Source organism: Sinohyriopsis cumingii, chromosome 5, assembly GCF_028554795.1.
Source record: "Sinohyriopsis cumingii isolate HCF-2022 chromosome 5, ASM2855479v2, whole genome shotgun sequence".
Lineage (NCBI taxonomy): Eukaryota > Metazoa > Mollusca > Bivalvia > Unionida > Unionidae > Sinohyriopsis > Sinohyriopsis cumingii.
In genome coordinates this window covers 115,637,745-115,664,255 of record NC_142965.1, presented here as the reverse complement: position 1 = coordinate 115,664,255, position 26,511 = coordinate 115,637,745, and the positions used below count along the sequence as shown (strand labels likewise).

The window sequence follows — 26,511 nt, the reverse complement described above, 5'->3', positions numbered from 1 at the left end:
ACACCAAACGTATAGAAGTTTTTGTCCATATATTAAACAGCTTTAGAATCCTAAGTGGTTTTTAATGCACTCAAAGAACTATCCGCCGTAAAACAATGTCAAGAAAAATAAACTTTTCTGTATAACAATATCTGATTGCATAATTTGGTTCTTTTATTTCCTTTTTGAGCTGGAATTGGGTTAAAAAAATATGTCCTTTTCGGTGGCGGTTGTGGCCAAGACGAAACGGTTCGCTTTAAAGTATAGATGGTAATAATTTATAGGCTCTATTCGTTTCAGGGGTCGTTTAATTTTAATTAATACTATGTTGGACATGCATATATTTCAGCTGTAATTGTCAAAAGTAAAAACAAAACGGGCCAAATAATATCAATATTACTCTCCTAACTGTATAACATCGGACACATTTGGTAATAATATTTATGGTTAAATTAATGCAGACTGGATCATCAAATTATGTTTTTCTTCCTTCTCGCTTTCCAACAAATTTGGATGTTTCTCCTAGAATAGGTCCCTTGCTACGGTATGGAAATAACAGTCTATGTTGCCAATAGTGAGTACATGTCAATAAGAAAGAACTTTACTAGCTTCATGTTATGGTATTTTCTTCACATGCATTATGTTATACTCGATCCTGTGTTGGTTTGTATTCTCTGTCTTGTTTACATTGTTAGTTTTGTAAATAGTCTTCATTTCGCCTTTGAGATTTTCGGTACTGACAACTGTTACAAGTGTTTCCAGAGCATGCTTCTTTAAGTCCTACTTTGTTTGATTTGATGAGATTTGATTTTGAAACTTGAAAAATGGTTTAAAATGATTTCTCTCTAATTATATAACTGTGAGGATCTATACATGTTTGCATTGATATTACAGGCAATGTTGTAAAACGGTTAAGCCCATGACGAAAAAACCTCAACGCTACTGGACAATTGTCTAAAAATTCAGCTAGATATTGTTACGACTGTTTGCTACGGTTCTTTCAGTCATAATATATTCTGGGGTCGACTGGTACTGGCTTGAGGTGAAGCGAATGTAGCATTATTGATTGTGGTGTTTGTATTGATATTTCTGAACAACAAAAGACTACAATGACAGAGGAGATTATAGAGAAGAATGAAGAAATGTGTGCTATTTATGATGTAAATAAATACAGAATAAATCATGTTTTACTTTTTATTGTGTTCTCTTATTTCCTTTTTTTAATACTCACAAGATCAGAATTACATTGACATACAAAATAATAATGTTACTTCATGACATACATTTACTACACAACCTAAGCAAACAAGATTATTTTTAATACACAATATTTCATGTATACTTTAAGAAACAACGATTTTAGCATACATGATTTATAAACTAAATTTGATAAAATGAAGATTATGTTTTTATAACATCAAAGTATAATCCTATTGGTGGAGAATTGTACTAACCCTATTTATAGAAACTCTATTAAATAAAACCTTCTAATGAAAATCTGGGTAATTCCGAAATTTTAGACAAACCCGAAATTTGTATCCTTCAAAATCTGGACAAATCCGAAATTTGGATAACTTAAATTGGGACAAGTCCGAAATTTGTATAAATCAAAATCTGGGCAAATCCGATTTTTGGTATTGCAATAACATAACACTTTCATAGATGGTTTTTACCTGAATAAAATTAGTCATGACTGAGAAAAATTTAGATTTTGAATTTTGAAATTTTGGTCCGAAAGGAGACAGACTGTTCTGACTTCAATGCTGTCAGTCTCACGTCTGCAATGCTGTCACTCTCTCGTCTGCAATTACTGGGGCGGTATTTATACTCTCTTTACCCTTTTCGGGTTAGAAACGGGAACGCTACCACCTCGCGCTCAGCAACATAGATTGCGGAGAACAATGGCGCCATTACAAACCTAGTGGAAGACGTTCGGGAGGCAATATTGGATTAAAATACTCTATAAACAAGTAAGGCAACATAAAATATTGTCATCTAGTAATACATAAGTATCTAACAGTTACTCGAAACATGGTGACGATTTGAAATAATCACCAGAATTGATGAAATGAGTGTCGGTCGATCTCATTCAAAGCCGACATGTGCTTTCAACGAGGGACCGTCTCAGTGCAACGTAATCATTGGAAACAATGTACGCAGCATTTTAAATAATTGTACTCAACACACAGATAATATAAAATTGTGAGACTGGCATAGCAATATGAATTACTTATTAAAACAGCTAATAGTTTTTGCCAATTAAAATTAAGCAGTTGCACATCTTTCGTTATTTGTCCTTATTGCTATTAACATACTGTCATTCATCTAATAATTATTTTTTAAACATTTTTAATAATTTTAAGTATAAACTTGGTAAGCACAGTCTTGTAAGCAGAATGTACTCCCTCCCTCAATACTAAGCACATAATTATTTCATGATAAAAGTATTACTGAATTACAAAGACAGCTTTCATCCTCAGACAAAACAATAATAGAAAGTATACCCGTACCCACGGGTGATGTAATAGAGCAATTTGTCTATGTGCCCTGATGAGCCTGCTGATGCTGCATTAAGTTCTCTGTAATAACTTTTTAATTTACATGTTATTTTTTATATTTAGAGATTTTATCAAAAATTCTATATGCATATACTTGGCATAAATGATAATAGTTTTGATGGGAAAAATAAGGAAAAAGGTTTTGGTTGCAAGAACATTTAGGTCTTGAGATCCCAACCATCTGACCCAATTAAATCCTAACACATTCAGAGGTCAGGAGACATGTTTGTCTGCTAAAGTCTGTACATTTGATATAAATCTTGATATCTCCTATTATATTTTTTTCATGAGGTCATGCTATCTCAGGATATTTTCAAAGTTAGGAGTCCTTACATTGTTTTCAAAATGTGGACAAACCTTTCTTCAAGCAGCTTCATGATTTATTTCTCTAAAGGTTTGACCAAAGTTTGACTGAAAGCATCCTGTCATTAAATGCTGTTAAGCCTTTACAAATGATGTCACTCTACCATTTAATATGCTCGCTCTACTAAGAAAAGAACCCCACCTTTAAAAAATTTCATTCAAAAAGTGCTAAAATATAATTGGCTAAGTTTTACAGAAACCATCTTCGAAGTTAAAGTTGCAACACTTTTACAAGCGATTCCAGGGATGGTCCTGGCTTTTAAAAAGCTGTCGCCCAAAAAATCGCCAACCTCAATATTTTGTCGCCAATTTTCAAAAAGTGTCGCCAGAACAAGTAGTGTACATTTTTCCAAGTGTTAATTTAGTCTATTAATGTAACAGGCAATGAAAATTACAAAAGATGGGTTACTTAATTCTTTAATTACAACAAGCATTAACAAAATGTTACAAAGTGTTACATGAAGATCCGTCGCAATTTTAGGGCTGCCCACTTGTTGAATGCAGTTTCAAAGTCTAATTTTCACATCTGTACATGCTGATTCTCATGAAATTCTCGAGAGATGAGATGCAGAGTTTATTTCTGATGTCAATTTTTATGAGGTTCATCTTACTGAATCCACGTTCACAGTCCACAGCACTGACAGGTGACACCAGTAGTCTATCAGCAGCCCCCCCCTCCTCCTTATGGCTAGCTTAACAAAGCTTGTAGTGAATTGCTTCCTAAATCCCAAGAATGATCACTGAATGCTGTATAAATTTTCTCGACAAACAAAATAGGATCTACATTCCCACGAATGAAACTTACACGAATCAACACCTAGCAATATTGGACCGTATATATAAGCATAAATTCACACCCAATTTAGAGATTCTTTCACTCTTGTATTTTGAGAAATAATAATTATTATTAATTGTGCAAAACTGGTTGTTGTTTTTGTTTTGTGCTATTTCTTGTTTCGGAGTTTAAGTCTCAGCAGCCGTAACACGGATTGATGGCAAAAGGAAAAGATCAATGAGTAAAATGCTGCACTGGCGACAGACATAATTGTGATTGAGATTTTTCCATTTGCTTTGTATTTATACACAGTAGTCGGTACTTCAAAGGTTATCAGTTTTCTATGAAGGTTCAGCAAAACTATTGTACTGGTATATGTAAAAAAAAAAAAAAAAAAACCAACAGAAGATTTAGCCATTCAATTAATTGTATCTGTTCTATTCGCGTCTTCAGAAGTCGGTCAGTTGTAGGTATAGTTCGGTAGCATGATTTACTGTATCACAGCATACTCAGCCCAGATGTCAGCATAAGCAGATTATGATGTAACAATGCACTGTAAAGATGGGGTTGTCAATACGAACAAAGGATTGTTTGTGTAACAGATTGATTCCAATGCATTGCTTAGTCAAGTTTGTGGCTTCCTTTCGTTCTCCCTTTTAATTTATCCAGTCCAAATCTATGATTGTATGTACAAATTAAATAACCAAAAAGTCTGTCGCCAAAAAAATCGCCAGATGGGATATTTTTGTTGCCAATAAGGGAAAAAATCGCAATTTGCGACATTGGCGAAGCCCAGGACGATCCCTGGATTCCAAACTGTAATCAATATAATTATCATTACAAAATTAGAACAAACCTTTAAATAATATCTTCTCTGAACATACTTAAAAGACGCTGACCAAAAATCTGACATTAGTAGTGTGCTATTGATCAAGTGTTGCCGATCGGCTTATGATTTTGTGGGTTTAACATAGCACATGACATGGCGGCCAGTATATCTGGTGGAGGAAGAACCAGGAAAACCCCCGGATCAACAACAACCATAAGATGCTACTGGTAAGATTGCTTAGCTCTAGACTCGATACAAGATGAGATACGAGTTATCTGTAAAGGTGAGCAATGTAGACCACTTGGCCACCCACATATGGTGGCTATTTCTACTGCTTCCATCCCATACAAGCATCTTTGAATGATTTCTTCTCACAATCTATAAGCAAAACTGACTAAGTAAGACAAAACCAAACTGGTATGAAGGGCTTCTAAAGTGATAATTGTCATGTGTCACAAATGGTAAAAAATTTTACTTAAATTGAAATAATCTTAACAACGTCTAAAAAGAAAACTAATAAGGTATCTCCTTCATATTGCCAGTTTGCTTTTCTCGCCATATTTGTTGGGTAGGGCTGAGTCATCAATGTCTACAAGAGAAACGTAATTAAAGTTGATTTAGACGTCAAAATTGCACATCCAAACAAACGCATGGAACAGCAATAATGCACACATTTACTTGGGTGTCATTTTTTGTGCATTTTTATTCTGCTGTGGGCACAGAAAAATCATAACTATTGTGCTAATTATGCTAACATAATATAGTTATAGAGGTAAATAAAACGTTTGTACCTATGTAAAGGAATTATCAACCTTTTAAATCTGAAATGTATCTCGATTTCAAGTTTAATCTCAATACTTTGAGATTTATTTAAATAACTTGGATTACATTTTATATATGATTATGAGAATTTACATCATTACAGAAAGAAAACTTCAGTAGGTTTTATTTCCATTCAGGCCTTGGCATGGAAAAATCTTTGGTATAATAATTCTACAGAAAGATGTCTTTACTCAATCAAGAATCAAAATTCACATATTGTGCTATGATAAATCATAAAGTGGTGGTTTATTGCATCTTGTATTACAAAATCATTTGTAACTGATTGGGTGTTATTCAAAGGGATAACCATGATATCTAACAAGCAGCAGAATAAAGATATGAAAAGTTAAGAACTTCATTATGTATCTCCTATTGATGACGACAAAGGTGTGAAATTCAGTTTTTTGTTTTGTTGTTGCTTTGATTTTATACAGAAGAATTGACAAGTACTGTGAGACAATATCAGTCTGATTTTAAATTCCTTTTGAAATCGTATATATGGTTTCTTTCATTTTTAAATGTATTCATCAAAGACTTGCAATGTACGCTCCTGCTATATATTTCATTATTAAAAAACGTTAATAAGTTTCTAACCCTGTCTCAGCCACCCCACAAAGAATACCAAACATTAAAAAGCAAGGGCACACTTTCACAATGATCATGATTACAATAACTCTTTTTCTTGTGATTTTAGTACTCGTTGTATTATTAACATTTCGAATATTCATGCAAAGAAAAGGGTATTGAGGATTCTACTGAATATCAACAACAAATGCCCCACATAGAACGAATGGATAGAGATGAGTCTGTTGAAATGGAGAGATGAGAAAACCGATGGAATATCAACCAAACATCTTCAATCATCAACAAATATCAATGTAATAAATGTTATCTGATTAGTTTTAAGAGGAAAATGAAGACATGAGATCAGTAAATGAATATGTACTAGACCGCAATACATCAGATGTTAAAAATGGGACATAGATGTGAAGATAATGTTGAAAAAAAACCACGAGTAGCAGTAGGTTATATACAAGTATTGTCGGTCATTGCGAAGCATGGATCTATGAGACCATAAATAAACAAAAAGAAATTATAAAAAGTAAATATGTAGAACCAGTAACACAGATCTATAGAAGAGAAACTATCAAATGTCCTAACAATTATTAAATTTGACAGAAAATACCCTGTCATTTATTACGAGATGGCATGTACTAAAATAGGCCGATAAATCAGCCCTTCACCCGTTACGATCTTGATGTTGGGGTTAGGGGCTGATTTCATGTATTCATTGAACTCTGCAATTATCAGCAGACACTTTTGGCTGCACATATATGTGTATATTTCACACACTTACCGGTATTTTTCGCGGCTGTTGAGCTCCCGTCGGCTGAAGAGTTCTTTTTGCGATATGTACAGCATATTTCCGAATCAAATCCTACGTTTGACAACTTGTAAATCCAAGCAGAATAACACAACCCTAAAATACCGTTGACATTTAAGTTTCGTGATCACCATACTACACAGAGCAACCAATCCGATGCGACTTCCTCTCGTTCGCTCATTCGAAACACTCGGTACGCTTGGTCATGTGACTCGGCTGTAGCAACGTGAATGTGACTATCACATGATTCAAGCAGACTCCGAACAAGACAGGTAAGAAACATCCTTTGTAGTACCATTCTCGTACAGTTAAGTTAACGCGTGATTAGAACGAAATGAATGCAAAAAATTCAATGGTGGAAAATACATGCTCGCTTTGTGGTGTTCACCTGGGCACAAATCGATCCAACAAAGTTAATTTACATGGAAAACTGAAGAGACAGACAGAAACAGCTCAAGATGTGCTACATGATCATTTGGGGCTAACATTTACTCCAGACGGAAGTGCATATATATGTTATGCTTGTTCTACTGTGATTAGCAAGGTGAAATGACAAACTTCCAAGTTATAAGGGTCCCAATAATGGTGCATTTAAATCCAATTTTAGAGATTCAAAACAAGAATATAAAAAAAATTACAGCACTTGTTTACAAAAGGTGGTGCCACTTTTTCTTTATTTATTCTATAGTAGTGAAATTAATAATTAAATAATTAAATATTCACTTAATAATCAGTATGACACCCAACATTAGGAAAATCTCATTAAACAATGTTGACCCTAAATCATAATGCCTATGCATATTCCATATCATAAACATCTCTCTCTCTCTCTCTCTCTCTCTCTCTCTCTCTCTCTCAATGTTATTTGTAACCTTTGACAGTAAATTTCAGATACATATATTTTTTTAGAAAAATAAACAGTAGTGAAAGGTATCAATTGATGCTTGAAAAGAAAGAAAGATAAAATGTTGATTAAAGTTTTGTATGGTTTTAAGAACTGCCCAATTCCTATAAAAACTATCAACACATTTGTGATATTTTAATAATTATTATATAGATCAATAAATAAAGAAAACAGACTTGAACTATAATATCTTGAATTAACTATTTGTAAATAATAAAAATATGTCATACAGTTTATTTAATTAATATTATAATTCAAATGAGATATTTTCATTTAGTTCTTTAACAGATAATTGTTATCTGTGATGGATACAGCACAGATTGCCAATAAATTTTGATGCGTTTGGACAGGTAGTCTCTCATTAACATAAATAACAATATGCAATATATTGCTAACAACATAATATGCTTATTCATGTCAACATGTACTAAATGCATTATCTTAAGTGATAATAACATTAGTACAGTTCAACCTCTCAAATTAATGTGAGCATTGTCTAATATATACATCAGTTACATTAGACTTCTGTAATTACTTAAACCTTTACAATACAAGTATCATTATACTGTGCATTTTGTTGAAACAAAACAGATTTCTGCTGGCAAGAGAATATGGAGTGAGGCTATCCAGGACCTGAAGTCATCCTCTAAGAGGGACAGATATGTTGGACAGAAGGTACTAGCTACAGCCCCTTCCACCCCGCCAGAAGAGCAAAAGAAGAAAAATTGTTACCAGCACCCCAATCAAGGTAACCAGAATAATTATAAGTGTCACTGAGTTCTTGCAGCACAGTTATATTGTAATGAGAATTATGAGATATTGAAAGTTAAGAGAGAGAGATAAGAATAAACTGAGATTTGTGATAATGGTAATATTTATTAAATTTCCACATCTTTTGATTTTACTACATTTCCCATTTGGAAATTATATTTCTTTAATACATGAAGTTTAGGTTGGATTAAAACTGCCATTGTTTTTCCTTCCAAATAACTACAAAAATTTAACTTTTATTATCACACTGAACCTGTTCTTTCTATTGTATACCTTTTACCCTGGGATCTGATATTGATGATATATGCACCTAATAAATCAGTGAAAATTTATATTAAAGACATTTATTAAGAATATATTAAAACATAACCTCCTGGCTTAGGTTAATCAAGCTTGAATTAGATTTTTAGACATAATATTGCTTGCTACTATCCAGAACTACTGATGCTAGGTGGCCTCACACATCTTCAACATGAAAATGGTACCAGGCACTAATATATTTGTTTGGCTTTATTAACTGTTATGATATAATCTTGCTAGACATTCTACAGTCTTTTAGACTGCACATATTCAAATGTATTTATGTGGACTATCACTTAGAACAATTTGTTTAACTACATGCTGTTATTAAAATATAAAATGTTAATCTCACACAACAACTTACTGTACTTGATAGGAATTACTAATTTTCAAATAAATATTTCACAGTTAAAAATTCTCCTTTTTTAACTTCAGACAAATGTAAAGGTTACTATAAATAAGAAGATGAAGCATATATCCTATGCAGCCAGCCTCATTAAGAAAAGCAGACATGCGACTGCACTTCATCTTCTCCTGCAGATAAGTAAGACATTTAAGATGGCCCTTCTGAAGGTAGTGGGGGACATAATTAAAAAGGAGATGAAAGCAGTATGCCACCCTGCCTTTAAGTCAGTATGGCGAGCAAGTGGTGACCCTTACTTACAGATAAGCAGCTTCATCTGGCAGAAAGTCCTTGCTGAAAGTGAAGAGAAATGCCCTGTGCTGATGTCATTGCTGAAAGCAGCAGGAAGTAAAAGCAGGACGGAAAAAAGCTTTGCTCGTGGAATTCATTGGCTTGCTCCAAACATAGGAGCTATCATAGGCCAGATAGTCTTCATGAGGAATCCTGGTCACATGAAGCTTTTGCAACAGATGGTTGGGGTGGAGATGTGGCTTGCTGGTTGTTCAAGAGAAGTGAGTTATAATTGCTAAGGATTAAACCATCTATTTTTCAGGAGGTAGAGCAGGTCAACCTGAGATTATCGCTTGAATCCCTTGAGCTCCTGTTTTTAACAATATTAATATCATGCCAACAGATTTGTGAAAGGATACATTTTCAGGGCAATAATTTTTAAAAGTGAATCTCAGTCACCATTAAAAAAAATAATTAATGTCTGATCCAAAAACAGTAGGAAATATTCCTCACACTGAAGCAGTTGTCTAATTTCATTAGATCTTGTATATCTATCGGTCAAGATTTAATAAATAGATATTGTAATAAACTTATTCTTTAATTGACTTTGGTATATTCTAACAAGAAATACAAACGATCACAAGAATAAAGACATAAAATTAAATGTTAAATATATAACCATACATTAATAACCTTTTTATATTTCACAGGCCTTTGCTAGACTGAACCATCTGGGACTATGCCTGAGCATACATGCAGTCAGGAGATGCATTGACATAATCCGTCGGCAGTATGCAGATGACCTCCTGCAGCAGAAGTCACTCCTGACAGACAGAGCACCACAAGCCAGGAGACGCCTTTTTGACAATGATGAGCCTTGTAGGTATCATCATTAATTGGGAGCATAAATTTGCATTACATAACTGAATTGATAATATCATCCACTTCCACCACATAGGTAGTATTTATCGAGGAGAATTAAATCTGTGTGAAATTACCACAATTGTTAAGCATTCATTATTTTGTAATGCGTGTAGTTAAATTATTTCTATTATTCAATCGTTTTTGTTACTTTCAGTTTTCTGCATAAGACCAAATTTGTACTATGAATGGATTTATGAATACAAATTTAGTTCCGTATATGCAAATGATAGATTCATTTGAAATTACCACTCTTCGGTATTGTATAAGAAATACATTAACACTGTCAGTTGTGGTAAACCCATGAGAAAATATGTTTTTTTTTGGTTAGTATGATTTCTCAATTGAATTTGTCTTCTCATTCATTTTTATATTCTTTTTCCAAATTTTAAGTAAGTTTATTCTGGTATTGCTTCTACTTTATTAGTCATTGAGGAGGTCGGTGTGAGGATGTTGGATGAGACAGGAAGCACTGACATGTATTATACATTAGAGCAGGATTCCCTGTCTGAGTCAAATGATGACCAGGTCAGCAGTACAGATTTAATGGAGGATACCATACATTGTGAGTAGGTAGTATAATATGTATGGGCCATGAATCAAATCCTTTCTTACCATTTGGCTATCAGATCCATTTACTCAGTTGTAGAAATATTCCATTTTTTAAACTTCAAACACACACACACACACACACACACAGAGTATGAAATATTGTCATTTTGCAATGAATATTAATTAACATTTTCAATAGAAAACAATTCAATATCGTGGTAATTAATATTAATATTTTTTCCATGGGATGTAATTGACATGTTTCATTATCAGATTGGACGTCTAATCATAAAAGCACAAAAGTAAGATACAGAGTCATGTCAAATCACATTTTTATTTATTGCTCATCAGCATAAAATAAATATTGAGTAAAATTCAGTAAGTAATGGTGCTGAGATTGAATATATAAATTTAAAGGAATCCATGACTGTTATATCCAACTTCAAAAATGGCTCTAATAACCAATATCGGATGTATTTTGTTTTAAGTTCTTTGACATGATACACTAAATGAAACATGGAACAAAAATTAATTTCATCAGTTTAAACAAGCGTAAGCTAATAACCAAACAATTATTTCAGATGATTTCTCAGATACAGATGACGATGAGATAACAATGGTTCCCATGGGGTACACTTTGGTATTTGATAATGTGAACCAGAAGACTCGTGCCCGCTACAGTACACGGGAACATGGAAATCAGATGCTCAATATCGTTCAGGCATATGCAGCAATTGACAGAGTACCTTGTTTGGGTCTTTCTGATTACCACCCATCACTCATGGACATCATGCATATCCCAGTTGAGTCATTCTACCCAGATCATGCAGACTACCAGCTTTTGAGGTTTGTTATGTATATTGATATTGTGCATTTAACTATTGTCCATTATCGTAGAATGTAATAATCATTTGTAAACAACATATTAGATACCTAACATTTTGTCCCCGATTTTAGATTATATAATAACTTATTGATCATTAATAAGCAACATGTTTAATTTCAAGTTCAGGACATTACTTGTTCCCTTTGAAGAAACCATGGATTACCTGATTTTTGTCAAGCTAAAACTTATATAAATTCCATTGTAAGTGATATAGACCCAGGGTCATTAGTAATTTCCCATATTCAGATCATAATTACCTTAAGATTTCAAAATTTTCAGCAATATCTCACTGCCTTGATCAGCGAATAATGTTGCACTTGACTTATAATGGTCACATGGTGCAAGGAGATTAGTGTAGATGGACGGTAATTCAAGCCCTTCATCAATGTTTAGGTCATGTGATCAACATTTAGTTACTAATGATTATGAATTATCTAGAGCAAGGAAGCAACCTTTTCAATTAGATGCAGGGTATATTGTTGCGTTATAGTCAAGTCACAGTCTGTAAATAACTTTAAAGTAAACAAGATTTTATCATTCCTGTTTAAAGTTCAGCACTAAAATAATATTTTGCCATGTATAATTTTAGAGGAATCATTTATTTAAAAACAATTAACATTCTGTATCATATCATTGGGATACATAAATCAGCTCACTCAAAGCTACAGGCACAACAGCACATCCAATACTCAAATTCATTCCAAACTTTCTATACTTTTGGACTTAAAGTTCTAATTTAAGTTTCACTTTGTATTCCAGGTAATTAATTATTAATTGAATTTTACTCATCTGTTTGGATTACCTGTTCTCTGTTACTTTGCTTAAGACCATAGAGTCATAACAGGTTCATTAGCTGATTAAATATAGAGATAATTACAAATGCATTCATACTTACATATAATTTTCTGTGGGAGGAAAGTACATGCATGATATTACCCCCCCCATGTGCAAATAAACCTGTAAAGATTGTTATTGCTTTCATTCCTAATATAGTTATGCACAATAACATTTGCAAAGAATTTTAAACTAATATTAGTGTCAGTTTCTTGTAATTATATTAGTGTCAGTTTCTTGTAATTAGAAAAAATGACCTGAAAAGAGGAAAACTGTTATCTATCTTGAATTTAGTATGTTATGTTAATTAATACTGAAGAGTTCATAGGTACAGATACCATTGAACTTCTATATTGCACTTTATTTTCATAAAAACAGTTTTTGTTTTACATATATGAATTCATTATATTAGTGCAAAGAATACTGGTGCAGGAAGAACCATTCAAATGCCTTCAGGATAGAGTGCAGGCCCACATCCCCCATAAATATTCAAAAGAACTTGGACAGAAGAGCAAAGTTGTAAGTATATATATATATATATATATATATATATATATATATATATATATATATATACTGAATTTTGCCACTTTGTGACAAATTAAGAACATATATTATTTACATTAGAGCTGATCAAAGCAAAAATAATCTTGCAGTTAATTATGCAGTTCCCAAAATGAATACTTTTCATCTTTTACATTGGTTGGTGTCCTTTGCTACTGAGGAAGAGAAGAGGCCCTTTTCCAGTAATGTGATAGGCTTGATGTCTTAGAAGAAGATCAAAGTTTTAGATAGTTTATTTGAGGATATTAATTTAATAGTCACTTAATGTTTGTAATTGATTGTATATTATACAAACCAGTCTGAATTATTATTTGCATTTGATTGTACTTAATTAAATACAAACTAGTCTGAATCAACCATTTTTGGCACAGAGAACCATTTTGTTTTGACTATATTTGAATGTTTATTTACACAATAATAAAATTTCACCATTTTTTTTTTACTGATTTCCCTAGGTGTTTTGGCAAAGGATGAGACCAAAATTGCAGATATGGTTGATATCATGGTAGAATATCAACAATATGTCCCAGGAAGATTGGACTCGGACCCAATATCCTGTATTCTTTATGGGGATGCCCTCAGTTGTGAAAGGGCAAATGATGCACAAATTGCGAGAATCAATGGGGGATCTAATTGGGACCGATTACAAGGGCTTGTGCCAGCAATACAGGAGTGGCACAAACATGGCATACTATCAGAGGTAGGAATAGGAAGCAAACAATATATGTGATTGCTATTTAAAATTCAGTTTCCACAAATTTTAATTGTTGATATGCTTTTTCTAGTATTTGAATATCTTTTGATCAGAAGAAGTACAATATTCCTTGTTATAAAAAAGGATCAAGACTTAATTGAAATGAAATAAATTATAGATATAAACTCCCTATGCAAAATCCCATGGATTCATGTGGCCTCATTTACAATTAACTAATAATGTTGAGGACTGCTTATCTATAGCATTATTTACATTCTGTATAAAGAAATGAATATGATATGAAAGCTGAATGGAACTTTTTTCATTCTCGAGATGTGTAAACTAGAATGCCCTAAACACCGTTATTAAATCTAATATTGTAAGAAAGCATTTAAAAACTAATCCACATTCATATATTTGAAATAAAATTATTATTTAGTATTAAGTAAAAGTATAACACACAAATTTTATATTGGGATGTTGTTTTGTAAATTAATTAGACAATATTTGCAGAGGGTGCTTGCTGATTCTGACTTTTAAATTCATCTAGTAAAACTCCCTGCCAAGGCCTCACAAAACATACTGGAAGAACATTTGTTCAACATTTATTTACATATGCATATATATCTGATCCTATTTCCAAGTTATTATAAACAAAATCTCCAGATGTACCAGTCTTACTTTTGACACATTATCATACCCAACAAATATTTACAATATATAAGTAGTACAGACCCAAAACCTTTCTTTTGCAGGATACATTCAAGCTGTTGTATAGACCCCAAAGTGCACGTGATGTGGGCATGTTATATTATATTAGAAACAGATACAGGCACCACAATGTCAACAGTAAAACCAGCTCCTGCTTCAATTATGCCACCGATTTACTACGCTTTGCTACAGAGGCATATGTCATAGCCAGTTCAAGATCAATGATAGACAAAGACCATATTCCCAAAGACATTGAAAAGTTATGGTGCTATTTTCAGTCTATTGCAAAGAAAGTGGCAACCTTAGGATTCCATCCTCCAGAGCTACAAGACTGTAATGCTGATTCCAGCTATTGTGGCCTGTGCCAATTAGAGAGTGATACTGAAGAGTTTATATGTTGTCATAATTACAGTTGTCCTAAAGGAAGATGGTTTCGTCTCACATGTTTGGGGTTAAGTGACAATGATGTCCCAGCTGGTGAGTGGTTTTGCTCTGGACAGTGTGAGGTCATGTCAACAAAATGTAACAAAGACTACAAGTCAAAGCAGGATCACGTATTTGAATACTCCAAGGCTCTTTTATGGAGAGGTCTAGGAGAAATGGCCCGTCATGATGCTATCAGGGAAGGAGATGGAGATAGAATAATCAGCCACTGGAGGCATGATATGATAGAGTTCTTTGATCAGCACCACCCCATGTACTTTGTATGTGGCTATAATCTTTTAAGTGCACTAAATGGTGGAGTGTCCTCTCGTCTGGCACACCAACTTCGATGGAACATAACAGTTAATACTGCAGGGAAAGAGGGACACAATATTGAAATGGACTTAAAATGGAATTTTTCAACAGAGAATACAAGGAGGCTGTCAAGACCGCCATTGGAAATCTGATTGATGACACCATAGCTAGACACAGTCAAATGGTGGGGATAAAGAAAACACTTCAGTATGTTTTTGATCACAAGATACTTAACCGTGGCAATTTCAAGCGAACAAAAGGTGTTGTGAGGAGGAGTGCAGATATTGAGGACCTTGTGAAAATCCTCTTAGACAACAAATGCTGTGAGTTAATCTCAGGAAGATGTCACTCAGCATTCCCTGATATTCATTCTCTTTCAAAATTTGATCAAATGGAAGAGTTTAAGAAAAGGATTCAGAAGCATCTAAAGAAAATGTGCAAAAGACTGGAGATTATACTTGATTGAGACAACTTTATTTGCAACATTAAGTATATAAATTCATACTCTTCTTAATCTACTAATACCCAGTGTTACAACATGTGAGTTATGGATGGCTTTTGCAGAGAAGACATACCAGACTTGTTGGTTTACACCATGTTATATCACATAGAATGTATTGATGTATCTGTGACTGACTGTAAACCAAATATATATTTGTTATTTACAAGTACATGTAATATATAGTTTACATTAGGTTCTTTAGCATAGAATGTGCTGATGTGTTATTGAATTTAATACAGTCCAAATCCACTGTAATATATGGAATTATACAGCCATGATATGTTGATGTGTCAATTAAATAATGTCTAGGAAGTCTGGAATGGAAAGTGGAGCACATGGCTAGGCATTTTTTAAACATGTACTTCTAATCAGCTTTTTCTTAAATGTCAGCTTGTTTCCAACAGAATGATGTGTCAATGAATTATGTGCAGTCCACTTGTTAGTCACCATTTCATGTAGTAAGCCTTGAATGTGATGATATGCCAATCAAATTTCTATGCATTTTTCATCTTCTGGTAGTTTCAGTGTTATATAGCCCAGTATGTGCTGAAACATCAATGAGTTACATCAAAATCCACTTAAAATGGTAATATAATATATACATGTTACTGTACATGAGTACTGGTACATGCAATTTTTGTATGACTCATTGTTAGTATTTGTTTCCTGCATTACTATATATATATATATATTATATATATATCAGCAGATAACTTTAAACCAATCTTATGTAGTAATTTGTTCTAAATTAGGTTAGAGAGCCTTGAATACTGTAATGTTTCACTGAATTACACATAGTGCACATTCCAATCTGTTAATATGTATTTCAACCAGAACTCTACAACCGATTAATGACATTCAAAGGTTTTCCTGCACATCCACATCTGTACATACAGTTAACACAACACATACAGGCTTTACATTCACACCAATCACAATCCTCTTGAGTACACATTCTGGATGATGGTAAAGATGATTGGTCCATGATGGAGAGAAGGAATTGTTCCAGCACACAACGTCTCAGTCAGATGCTTTACAAAGCTTCTTCATATATTCATCTGAACAGCGGCTAAGAGACCTAGGAAATATGTAACATAATCCAAGTCCTTTACGCCCATCCCTAGAACATCTTCCAACTTCTTGCCAATAGGAGAGAACTGAATTTTCAACACCCCAATGTACTACAACATCTATATCCTCAACCTGAATTCCTATACCAAAGGCAACGGTAGATATAAGAACTCGGATGGAACCCTGCAGTTTCACAAAATCTTCCAGAATTCTAGTCACTGATTCGTATCTGTCCTGCTGTGGAACATCTCAACTAGACGATTATTGGAAGCTGACTGTTTATCCTTGTATGCATTCTCTGCCAAGTCTTCCATGAGCCACATAAAAATGTTCTGGCAATCCCTCATGCTTTGGCAATAGACAACTATCTTCTGGGACTTCTCCTTCCTGGACATGACATGATGTGGCAACCATGCAAGCACTTCCTCATACTTCTCTGAGCACTTCTCCATATGTATGTAGATATTAGGTCTGAAAGAGAAACACTTTTTTAATACTAGTGTTATGTTGCACAAGAAACAAATACAAGTCAGGACATTTTGTTTCACCTTACATTTTATTCAATAATTTTTTGTGTCTGTTTAAATGCTCATATTTATCTGACAGAAAGCCCATGATCACTATTTATAATTTGTTGGAATTCATCACAAGAAAACTGAACACTGCATTGCAAAAAGTGCAGTCACTTTAAGCAGACAGCAAATGGTTGATAAGAGAGGTGGCAAGTTTAGATAGGTAAAATATGTATGTAGAATGAAGAGAATGAAATTTGTACCTTGCTTGAATATAAGAGGTTTTCATCAGTGGAGAAGGGTGTGTGTATCACCACTATGGGAGTATGTGTTGAATATTATAGAAGTTATGCTATAACAACTTACATTTCCCCTATTTGTTTCAAACAAAACAAAACTAAATAATGTGTTAACCCTATTTCTATTCAAGTATCCCTTGATTCTTGCATCTTACCACTGCTAGTAGTTGTTTGTATTTGTATGTCAGTTCTTTATCAGATAAAAGTTTAATAGCATGTGAATAGGTCGGTAAGATGTGTGTAATGTTATGAATATCCACAACCAATGTATAGTTTTACTGTGGTGTTGGGGTTTATTTCAGGCAAATACAGCTAGAGACAGGTTTGTACAATAATTTACATATTTCTTGAAATAGTAATAAACAGACAAACAAAATACTTAAAATATAAGTGAAAGTGAATGGTCATAAAAATCATAGAACAGATGTTAAATAAAAGAATTAGGTACCGGTCTGGAAGTCTGGCAATGGTATGTGTGTCCCCGTAGGAAGTGCAAGTAGAGTCCTCAAATCCTTCTCCACTTTTTCTGTTGCTGTGGCAGTAAGGAGAAGAGATGGAAATGAGTCACCAGCTCAGCCACTTTTCTATACTTCGGTCTAAAGTCAAGTCCCCTGTTATGGAATAATTAAACTTGCTATAAGAATGATTGTACTGAACTTGAAGTAAATGACCCAAGGCACTAAGAGCTACATGAGTACATGCAATTTTTGTATGATTCAGATTGGTAGGTAGTATTTGTTTCCTGCATTATTATTTTCATAATGTCTCATTTGAATTTAGAGAGCTATTTTATCTGATTTGAAATACACACATCAAAGTCTTTAAATAACAGAATTTTACTGCATAGAAACAGGGACAATATTGTATTTAACTCCTATAAACAAAAGACAGACTCTGTGCCAGATGTTACACAGTATTATATTATGTTGTTGTTACAATCGGGTTCAAAGGACACAAACACCAAGTCAGGGTCCTACAACTTTATGTAAAATAAAGCTAAAATCTTAAAAATAAACTAGAAAAACCAGTGTTCATTACAGTACCAAGCCCAGCTAAAAACTGCTTGCTCTATCACTCTGCTCTTGTTTTAGTAAGGGTTAGACACATGGGATTCTAATTAAATTAACATTTGTGCCTTATCCAGGCTCAGATAGCCATGGGAAGATAAACAACAGCACTGAACCTGTTGACAGTCTCTGGTATCAAATATCCAGAATGCTGGGAATAATGTTCTGCTGTCACTACTAACAATTAGATTCTGCTAGAATATGATACAGGCACTTATAACACCTCCCTTCTTAAGAGGAAACTTTATGTTTTCGATATAATATTTTTAAAATACTTGCTGGCTTGGTACATCAGTAAAATTGATAAAACTTGTATAAAGCTTACATTATTATCAGAATGCATAAAGCTTACAGTCACTATTAAAATCACACAAATTGGTCTATATTCACATAAATTTCTTATGATTTTAAACAGAACACAATGAAGTTCCAAAAGTCCAGTAATTCCTGAGCTATTCCAGGTTTTTCAGCGCCCTTGGAGTGTACTAATCACCAGTATCTCTCGTCATTTTATTCCTACATACTTCTGTTACATGCGCGATAGTCCGTCTGCATTCCCATGTTGTTTTCCGCTCCTGTGCTTGATAATGAAGTTGTAAGGCTGGAGTGCCAAACACCATCTAAGTAGACGCTGATTTTTGCTTTGCATATGATTTAACCATGTCAATGGGTTGTGGTCAGTTACGATTTCAAATGTTGTCCCTGACAGATAATACTTTAAAGAATCAACCGCCCACACGATCGCAAGACATTCCTTCTCGATAGCTGCATATTTCTGCTCTCGCGGAAGAAGCTTCCGGCTTAGGTAGGCCACCGCATGTTCTTCACCATCCATTGTCTGGCTTAGCACAGCACCAATTGCTGTGTCACTAGCATCTGTCTCGATGCTGTTGTTGACAAAGTCATTCTTACCCTCATGCTCACATTGATCAGTATTTTCCACAGTCCTCTCATCGTCGAGTCCTTTTAACATCGACCTCGTAACAACAAATGACCCTTTCTTGCTAAGTATATCCATCCCCAATAGGGCTTCAGCGGCTAGATTTGAAACAAGACCCACTTGCACTGGTCCCTTATAATATGTAGTCTCGATATTTACCACAGCCAACTGTGCGGTAAATGGCTGACCCACTGCTGTGTATAACGTAACCTTGTGCCCCTCCAGCTTGCAACTCTTATCAACAAGATCTTCTCTTATCAAGGTCATATCTGATCCAGTGTCCTTCACAAACATGATTTTGCGCCCATTCACACATCCTGTTTCTGAAATAAGCCTTTCACCAATTGTTGGCTTAACAAAACAAGTTGACGGATTGCCACGATGTTTCATGTCATCTGTTGGACAATACCTTACAATATGTCCCCATTGTCTGCATCGATAACACTGCCTATTCTTCTGCTTGGACTGGTCTTTTATCGATGTTAGTTTTGCGTGCTGCTGTAAGTTCTGACTATTCATCTTGTTACTATTTACATTTATATTTTGATGAAACTTAATCTGCTGCCCTTGCTGTTGTAAATTTGTGGGAATATAATCTTCCGCAGCCTCTACGACTGGAGTAGAGCCCATGTTCCTCCTAATCCACTGTGCTTGATCTTGTGGCAAGGCTTTCAAGAAAAATTCATCACAAAGACAAATAACTGGGTCATGATCTTCCAAGAAACGCTTTATGTGCTGATCAATCCTGGCCATCAGACCACGATACGTCTCAGTGCTTTCCTTCTTCATGTTCAACAGTGCCGTGAAATGTTCATGCGGTCTCTTTCCAAAACAATCAATCAGTCCTTTCCTGAGTTCCAGGTAATCACCACAAGCTTGAGTTGCAACATATCTAGCCTCCCCTGTCAACAGAGTTCTTAGCTGTAATACTTTGAACTCGTAATACCACTTGGCATGTTTTGCAATTGATTCAAACTCTGCTAGGAAAGTCACAATATCCTCTCCTCGTTCATGGTCATATGCATGTAACTTTACTTTTAAGGCATTGAAGATTTTTTTTTCAGTCGTGTTTTCTTGACGTTTTACTTTTTCTAACTCAATTTCCAAACGCTTCATTTCTAATCTTAATTTCTCTCTTTCCATTTCCCATTCAAACTCCTTCTGTCTTAATTCAAATTCTCTTTCATTTTTCTTTGCGCTAGTTTTTCGCTTTGTTTCCTTGGGTGGTTGCATGTGCTCAAGGTTAAGTTCCTCTTCATACTCCATAACTTCATTATCTGTAAATTCCATCAAATTCTGTGCTGCCGCTTTTCTTCGTGGTCGTCCTGAAGCAACCGTGGCTCCCTCAACTTCGACATCATCAGCAACCGACATAATGACCAACTATATGTACGCACTGTAAGTTCTATCACTGTATTCACAGCCACTGGACTAGCTTTAATTATCTACGAGTTTCTGGGCTTACACGTGTACACTCGTTACAGTGATACACACTTTGCACTTAGCAATTAACAACTGTACGTTATACACACAGTACAACCAGTCACTGCTAATATCACAGATTCACTGAATTCACAGCTTTCAGAATTGTCAAACACAATTCCAACGTATTGAATAAATTCCAAATAATTCACACAGGATTTTTGGAATCCGTACCGCTGCCACCAAAATGTTACATTCGGGTTCAAAGGACACACAAACACCAAGTCAGGGTCCTACAACTTTATGTAAAATAAAGCTAAAATCTTAAAAATAAACTAGAAAAACCAGTGTTCATTACAGTACCAAGCCCAGCTAAAAACTGCTTGCTCTATCACTCTGCTCTTGTTTTAGTAAGGGTTAGACACATGGGATTCTAATTAAATTAACATTTGTGCCTTATCCAGGCTCAGATAGCCATGGGAAGATAAACAACAGCACTGAACCTGTTGACAGTCTCTGGTATCAAATATCCAGAATGCTGGGAATAATGTTCTGCTGTCACTACTAACAATTAGATTCTGCTAGAATATGATACAGGCACTTATAACAGTTGTACAATAAATTTTAGTATAAAGAATATAATAATCACCATTGTGATTATTATATTCTTGAAGTCAGTGAAAACATGATAGAGGTCCTATTGATGCTGTATATATTTTTCACAGAGGATTCTAAGATTGAAGACCTGTCCTGTAGTGCTACATCCTGCCCTGATACCTGACTGTTCTTCAGCAATGATATGCTCAGCTTGGGGTCTCAGTCCGTTTAAAATGATCTTAAGCATTACCTTTATTGGGTGACTGATGAGGTTGATTGTTTGGTAATTTTGGCATAGCTGTAGTTTTCCTTTTTAGGAATAGTGATGATCAGAGACTGGGTCCATGGGGTGCACCATTTCCCTGTTTGCCAGATTTTATTACAGATTGTTGTGAGGACATCTATCATGGAGGTTCCTCCTGCTTGAACAAATTCTGCTGACTTCTCTTTCTTTAGTGTCTTTACTGCAGCATCTACTTCGTCCCTATATGTTCTTACTTTGAAAAAGAAATATGAATCAATCAAAGATGAAGTTATGAAAAGAACCTTTTCGAAAATTATAGGATGTCCATTCTGTTGAGCAATCTGTATGTTAGTCGACGTCGGTCATGATGGAGACTACTACATAACACTTACTGGTTACTTACTGTATGAAAAAGAAAGCATGACCAGTGAACTTGTTATGACCACATGTTCTAAAGCTTTGTCATCGGCATAACCACAAATGCTGCATGAAATTGGCATTCAATTTTAAGGATTTCAAAACTGTTTATCTTGAGTAGAAAATAATCGCAGATGTAACTGGAGATAATTACTTGCACACTATGCAGAAAAGTAATGATTTTAAAGTCCCAGTCATACCTCCAGAATGGAAGGAATTTGATCGTAAAACTGAAATGAAAAGACCAGAAGATATAAAATGAACAAGTAGAGCACAGATGAAAATTACAAAGTCAGAATTGGTCACAGAATGAACGTTTTCATTAGCCTTAGTTATGTGATGAAAAAGCTCTAAAGAGTAGCAGTTTTAAGTACATCATCTTATGAACAGTTACAACTCATGGAAAACGATGTATATTCATGCCAAAGCTCTAATTAAATTAATCATACAGAAGTAATTAACATTGTTAATATTTCACATCAATCGAATGAACAATTCACATATTAAATAATCTGGTTAATTCGTTCACAATTTCCTTAATCTAAATCAGTATATTTAGTGTTATTTGTTTACCACCATTCACAGGAATTCAACTTTGTAAAAGTTTATACATAGACTGGTGAATGCATGTACAAATAATTATATTTTGAGATGAATCTCTTTGTACTCGTCATCCTGAAGAAGACATGAATATTACTGACTATTTGAAAAATAGAAAGCGGAAAGATTTACATGCCAGAATTATAACTTAAATAACTTTGTTACATATTGATGATCTTGACAAATTTTGAACAAAAACTTGGTCATATTATGAGAGCATTTAATATATAGCTTCATATGTATTTTTTTAAGTTTCTTCTTGAACGTTTTTCATCTTAGTATTTTCATTCAATGAGAAAACTTTTTCTATTTTTAAAATGACTTTCGTACTTTTATTTTAATACTTAAATATTGATGTATTGCATTACTAAAATATAGACAGTTTATACTGAATGTGCTGATATGTTGTATTAAAATTCCACATAATCCTGTTTTGAATGTATCACATGAGTTTTGATTATGCCAAGTTGTTTGAATGTGATAACTTTTATAAGAGGTATTTGTGAACAACATTTTTATGGGACCTGACTTCTAATATATAATCAAGACAGAACTTCATGAACAAATGTACTTTTAAGTGACAAGTGATATACATATGTTTATTTTGCTAGGTGTATTTGTGACTGTAGAAAATAATTGGCCATAACGTTCTGAAAACTAAAATAACTGGCTTGTCATACATAATACATTTTTTCTCCATGATGTAAGCAGGTGCATGTATAGCCATGAAGGTTTTGTTTTGATTTTGTAAATTATATGTATCAACAGATCACATGTAAATATTATTCAATACTTGCAATGTGATTAGCCTCAATTTTTAATTCTCTGAAAAAATATGAATAAAAATTAAAGTATATATACTTATACATACATCTTAAAGACACTACACAAAAATATATCTGTTAGGCAATAGTGGCGCAATGAAGCGTTCTTTCTCAATGAATATAATAATAATAATAATAATAATAATAACAGTTGCAGTGTGACCCTGTGATAACACGATAGTTGGGAGCCATAAAATCTGACCGCGTTATATACCGAACCGTGTTATATGCAACCAAGTCAGTTAGCTGAAGAAAATGTACCCCCCCCCAAAAAAAACAAATGGTGGGTGGGTGGGGTAATAAATGCAGGCGGTAAAATACGTGCTTCATCGGCACGGTTACCATCTTAAATTGATGCATATTAAATGAGAAATACACCTGTAGTGAAAACATAGAAGACATAATATAACAGTTTACTTTATTTAGAGAACCATGAATTGGTACATATACGTGAATCCTGTAAATATAAAAATGTCTAATGTATAGCATGAATAGAGCATCAAGACCATGTACTCACCTGCGAACCTCATCATATACATTGAATCCACAATACAAGTGATTTCATCGAAAATATGCACATACACAGCTTTAAAATATTTATTAATTTTGTAACAGGTCATATTGGTCTGAATTCACTGGAAAAACATAGCACAATCACGTAATGAATAACAAAAGACATTTACTTTAAAGTACGTTCCAAGTCGGTAAAAGTTAGTTTGTGTTTTAAACCGCCGTTGGTAGCGTTCATAAGTATAAACTTTTTCCCTACAAAAAGGAAACTTTCACAGCACAGTCAACGTGTTCCAGTCACGTTGGAAAATGCAAAAATCCATCAGATTCCGTCACTTTTATTTAAGTTTGGTACTGACTTTCTTTGAAGAAAAGTTCTTTGCTGTTTTTGAAAGCTTGTAGTCGGCTTTCTTTGATGAAGGGTGCATGCGCTATTGAAGGCACCGCTAAAGGACAGCTTTGGAGAACCAAACGAATGCCCATTTCTTACTGTGGTGGCAACATCAAATAATTGCATTGAGCAGCAGGGAAGTTCTACAGACCAGACCCCCAGACCAAAATAAAGCTTTCTACGCAAACTTTCTCCGTAGAAGCCTCAGATTTCAAAAATAAGCCTTCCTGCGAGAATTAATTTGCGTAAATTCGTTCCCGATTGCAATTTTTGTGTGCAAAAATCATTGATTTTGGACAGCAATTTTAGGGGGGGGGGGTAGGAGAAATTTATTCCATCGATGAAGTTTGCGAAGTTTGGCTGCTAATTTATGAATAAATTTGATCAAGACCGATTCGATATCTACTACGCGGATCATGAAGATTAATCGTGATGAAACCGTGCGGTGTTGCCTGGGCGCGACTGAAGAAATTTTTGAATTTGTTTATGTCCATATCGCCGTTGCACCAAGTCTGATGAATATTTCTCAACGTGTGAGTATCGACGCCATTGAAAACTGATAAGATGTTACAATTGTCCCTAATTACTTTTGGAATTTGCGTATATCGCTGCGTCACGTAAATCACATCGGTGTTCTTGTGTCGGCCACGCGAGAATATCCTAGCCGGATTAGTTTGCTTATCCAGCATAACATCATCGAAAACAACAAGATTATTAACATCGCCATCTAAATTTTCCACGGATGGAGTTTCATTGATGTCTGTGATGAATTCGATTGTGCCTTCGTCGGTATTGTCGCTAAATTCCTTTAGCACTTGATAACATCGCTGATCATCAACGGATGGCGCAACCAAATACAACTTATCCCATTTTAGCCATCGCATTATCAAATTTAGCAACAACTGCGTCTTTCCAGAACCGGACGGGCCAATAATTATCATCCTTATCGAATTTGGTAACACCGCGTTGTGTTTCACCTGCTCGCGTTTCTTCGTGGCCGAAAAATCAATTACATTCATGTTACTAGAATACATGGATCTATATTGTGTTAAGTGTCGCACGCGCACAGCTACGATAAATCCAACCGAAATCGTCACACGCAACAACAGGAACGCAATTGCAGGAGAATGTGAAGTTTGTAATACACGCAAGTTCAGATTTGTAAAAAAAAAAGTAGAAAAATCGGAGGAGACATCGCATCCCTCTTGTCAAAATTACCCGGAACTCCCTGGGCGAAATATCCCGGAGAGAAACATCTGCCAGGATACAATTACTGTGGACCCGGAACAAGGCTCGATATAAGACTCAACGATAATAATCAACCAAATCCCGGCGAAGATCCAGTAAACGCCATCGATAACGCGTGTTACTATCACGATCTTGCGTATCGCAGTGGGGATTTACAACAACGGCATCTCGCTGATGTCAGGTTAATTCATGCAATAGACGCGATTCCTAACAAAAGTTTCAAAGAAAAATTGGCAACTTGGCTGGTAAAAGGCGCGATGAAAGGTAAATTAGTATTCGGTGCTGGTAAATAATAATGGAGCAGATATATTATTCTCCGCGAGGATTCTGGCGAGGAAAATCAGCAATTGCCAAACTCGCCAAGGCAGCAAAAGTAAAACAATCCGTTGCTGAATCGTGGCTATCGAAACAGGCAGTCTGGCAAATATATCTTCCCCCGCCTAAGAAAATATCATATGCGAGTTTCTCTGTCAGCGTCCCTAATGAAGTCCATCAGGCTGATTTAATGTTTCTTCCTTACGATACCGTCGACGGAGTCACATACAAGTATGTGTTGACGGTTGTTGATATCGCTAGCAGATACAAGGAAGCGGAACCGTTATCGAATAAAACAGCAACGGAGATCGCTAAGGCGTTTAGCGAAATTTA

The 26,511-nt window shown here is 34.6% G+C and overlaps 1 protein-coding gene and 1 long non-coding RNA gene across 5 annotated transcripts; one reads left to right on the top strand and one right to left on the bottom strand.

The window, feature by feature from the left end:
* The first annotated feature begins 1,736 nt into the window (after window positions 1-1,736).
* LOC149800031 (uncharacterized) lies at window positions 1,737-16,359 on the top strand. Of its 4 annotated transcripts, XM_089959551.1 has the most exons (7): window positions 8,086-8,362; window positions 9,121-9,600; window positions 10,030-10,198; window positions 10,668-10,805; window positions 11,374-11,638; window positions 12,925-13,031; window positions 13,532-13,660. In XM_089959551.1, the coding sequence occupies exons 2-6, from the start codon at window positions 9,151-9,153 to the stop codon at window positions 12,971-12,973; spliced, it is 1,071 nt and encodes a 356-aa protein (XP_089815677.1). In that variant the 5' UTR covers window positions 8,086-8,362; window positions 9,121-9,150; the 3' UTR covers window positions 12,974-13,031; window positions 13,532-13,660. The 4 variants fall into 4 exon arrangements, with proteins under 4 accessions (XP_089815676.1, XP_089815677.1, XP_089815675.1 ...); XM_089959550.1 differs by lacking the exons at window positions 12,925-13,031; window positions 13,532-13,660 and adding an exon at window positions 1,737-1,949 and having other exon boundaries at window positions 8,206-8,362; window positions 11,374-11,825; XM_089959549.1 differs by lacking the exons at window positions 12,925-13,031; window positions 13,532-13,660 and having other exon boundaries at window positions 11,374-11,825.
* On the bottom strand, window positions 15,678-18,336 carry LOC149800030 (uncharacterized). The gene is made up of 2 exons (XR_016421305.1): window positions 18,052-18,336; window positions 15,678-17,263 (listed from the first exon to the last, which is right to left on the bottom strand). It is a non-coding gene; the product is annotated as an uncharacterized LOC149800030 (long non-coding RNA).
* Window positions 18,337-26,511: the final 8,175 nt, after the last annotated feature.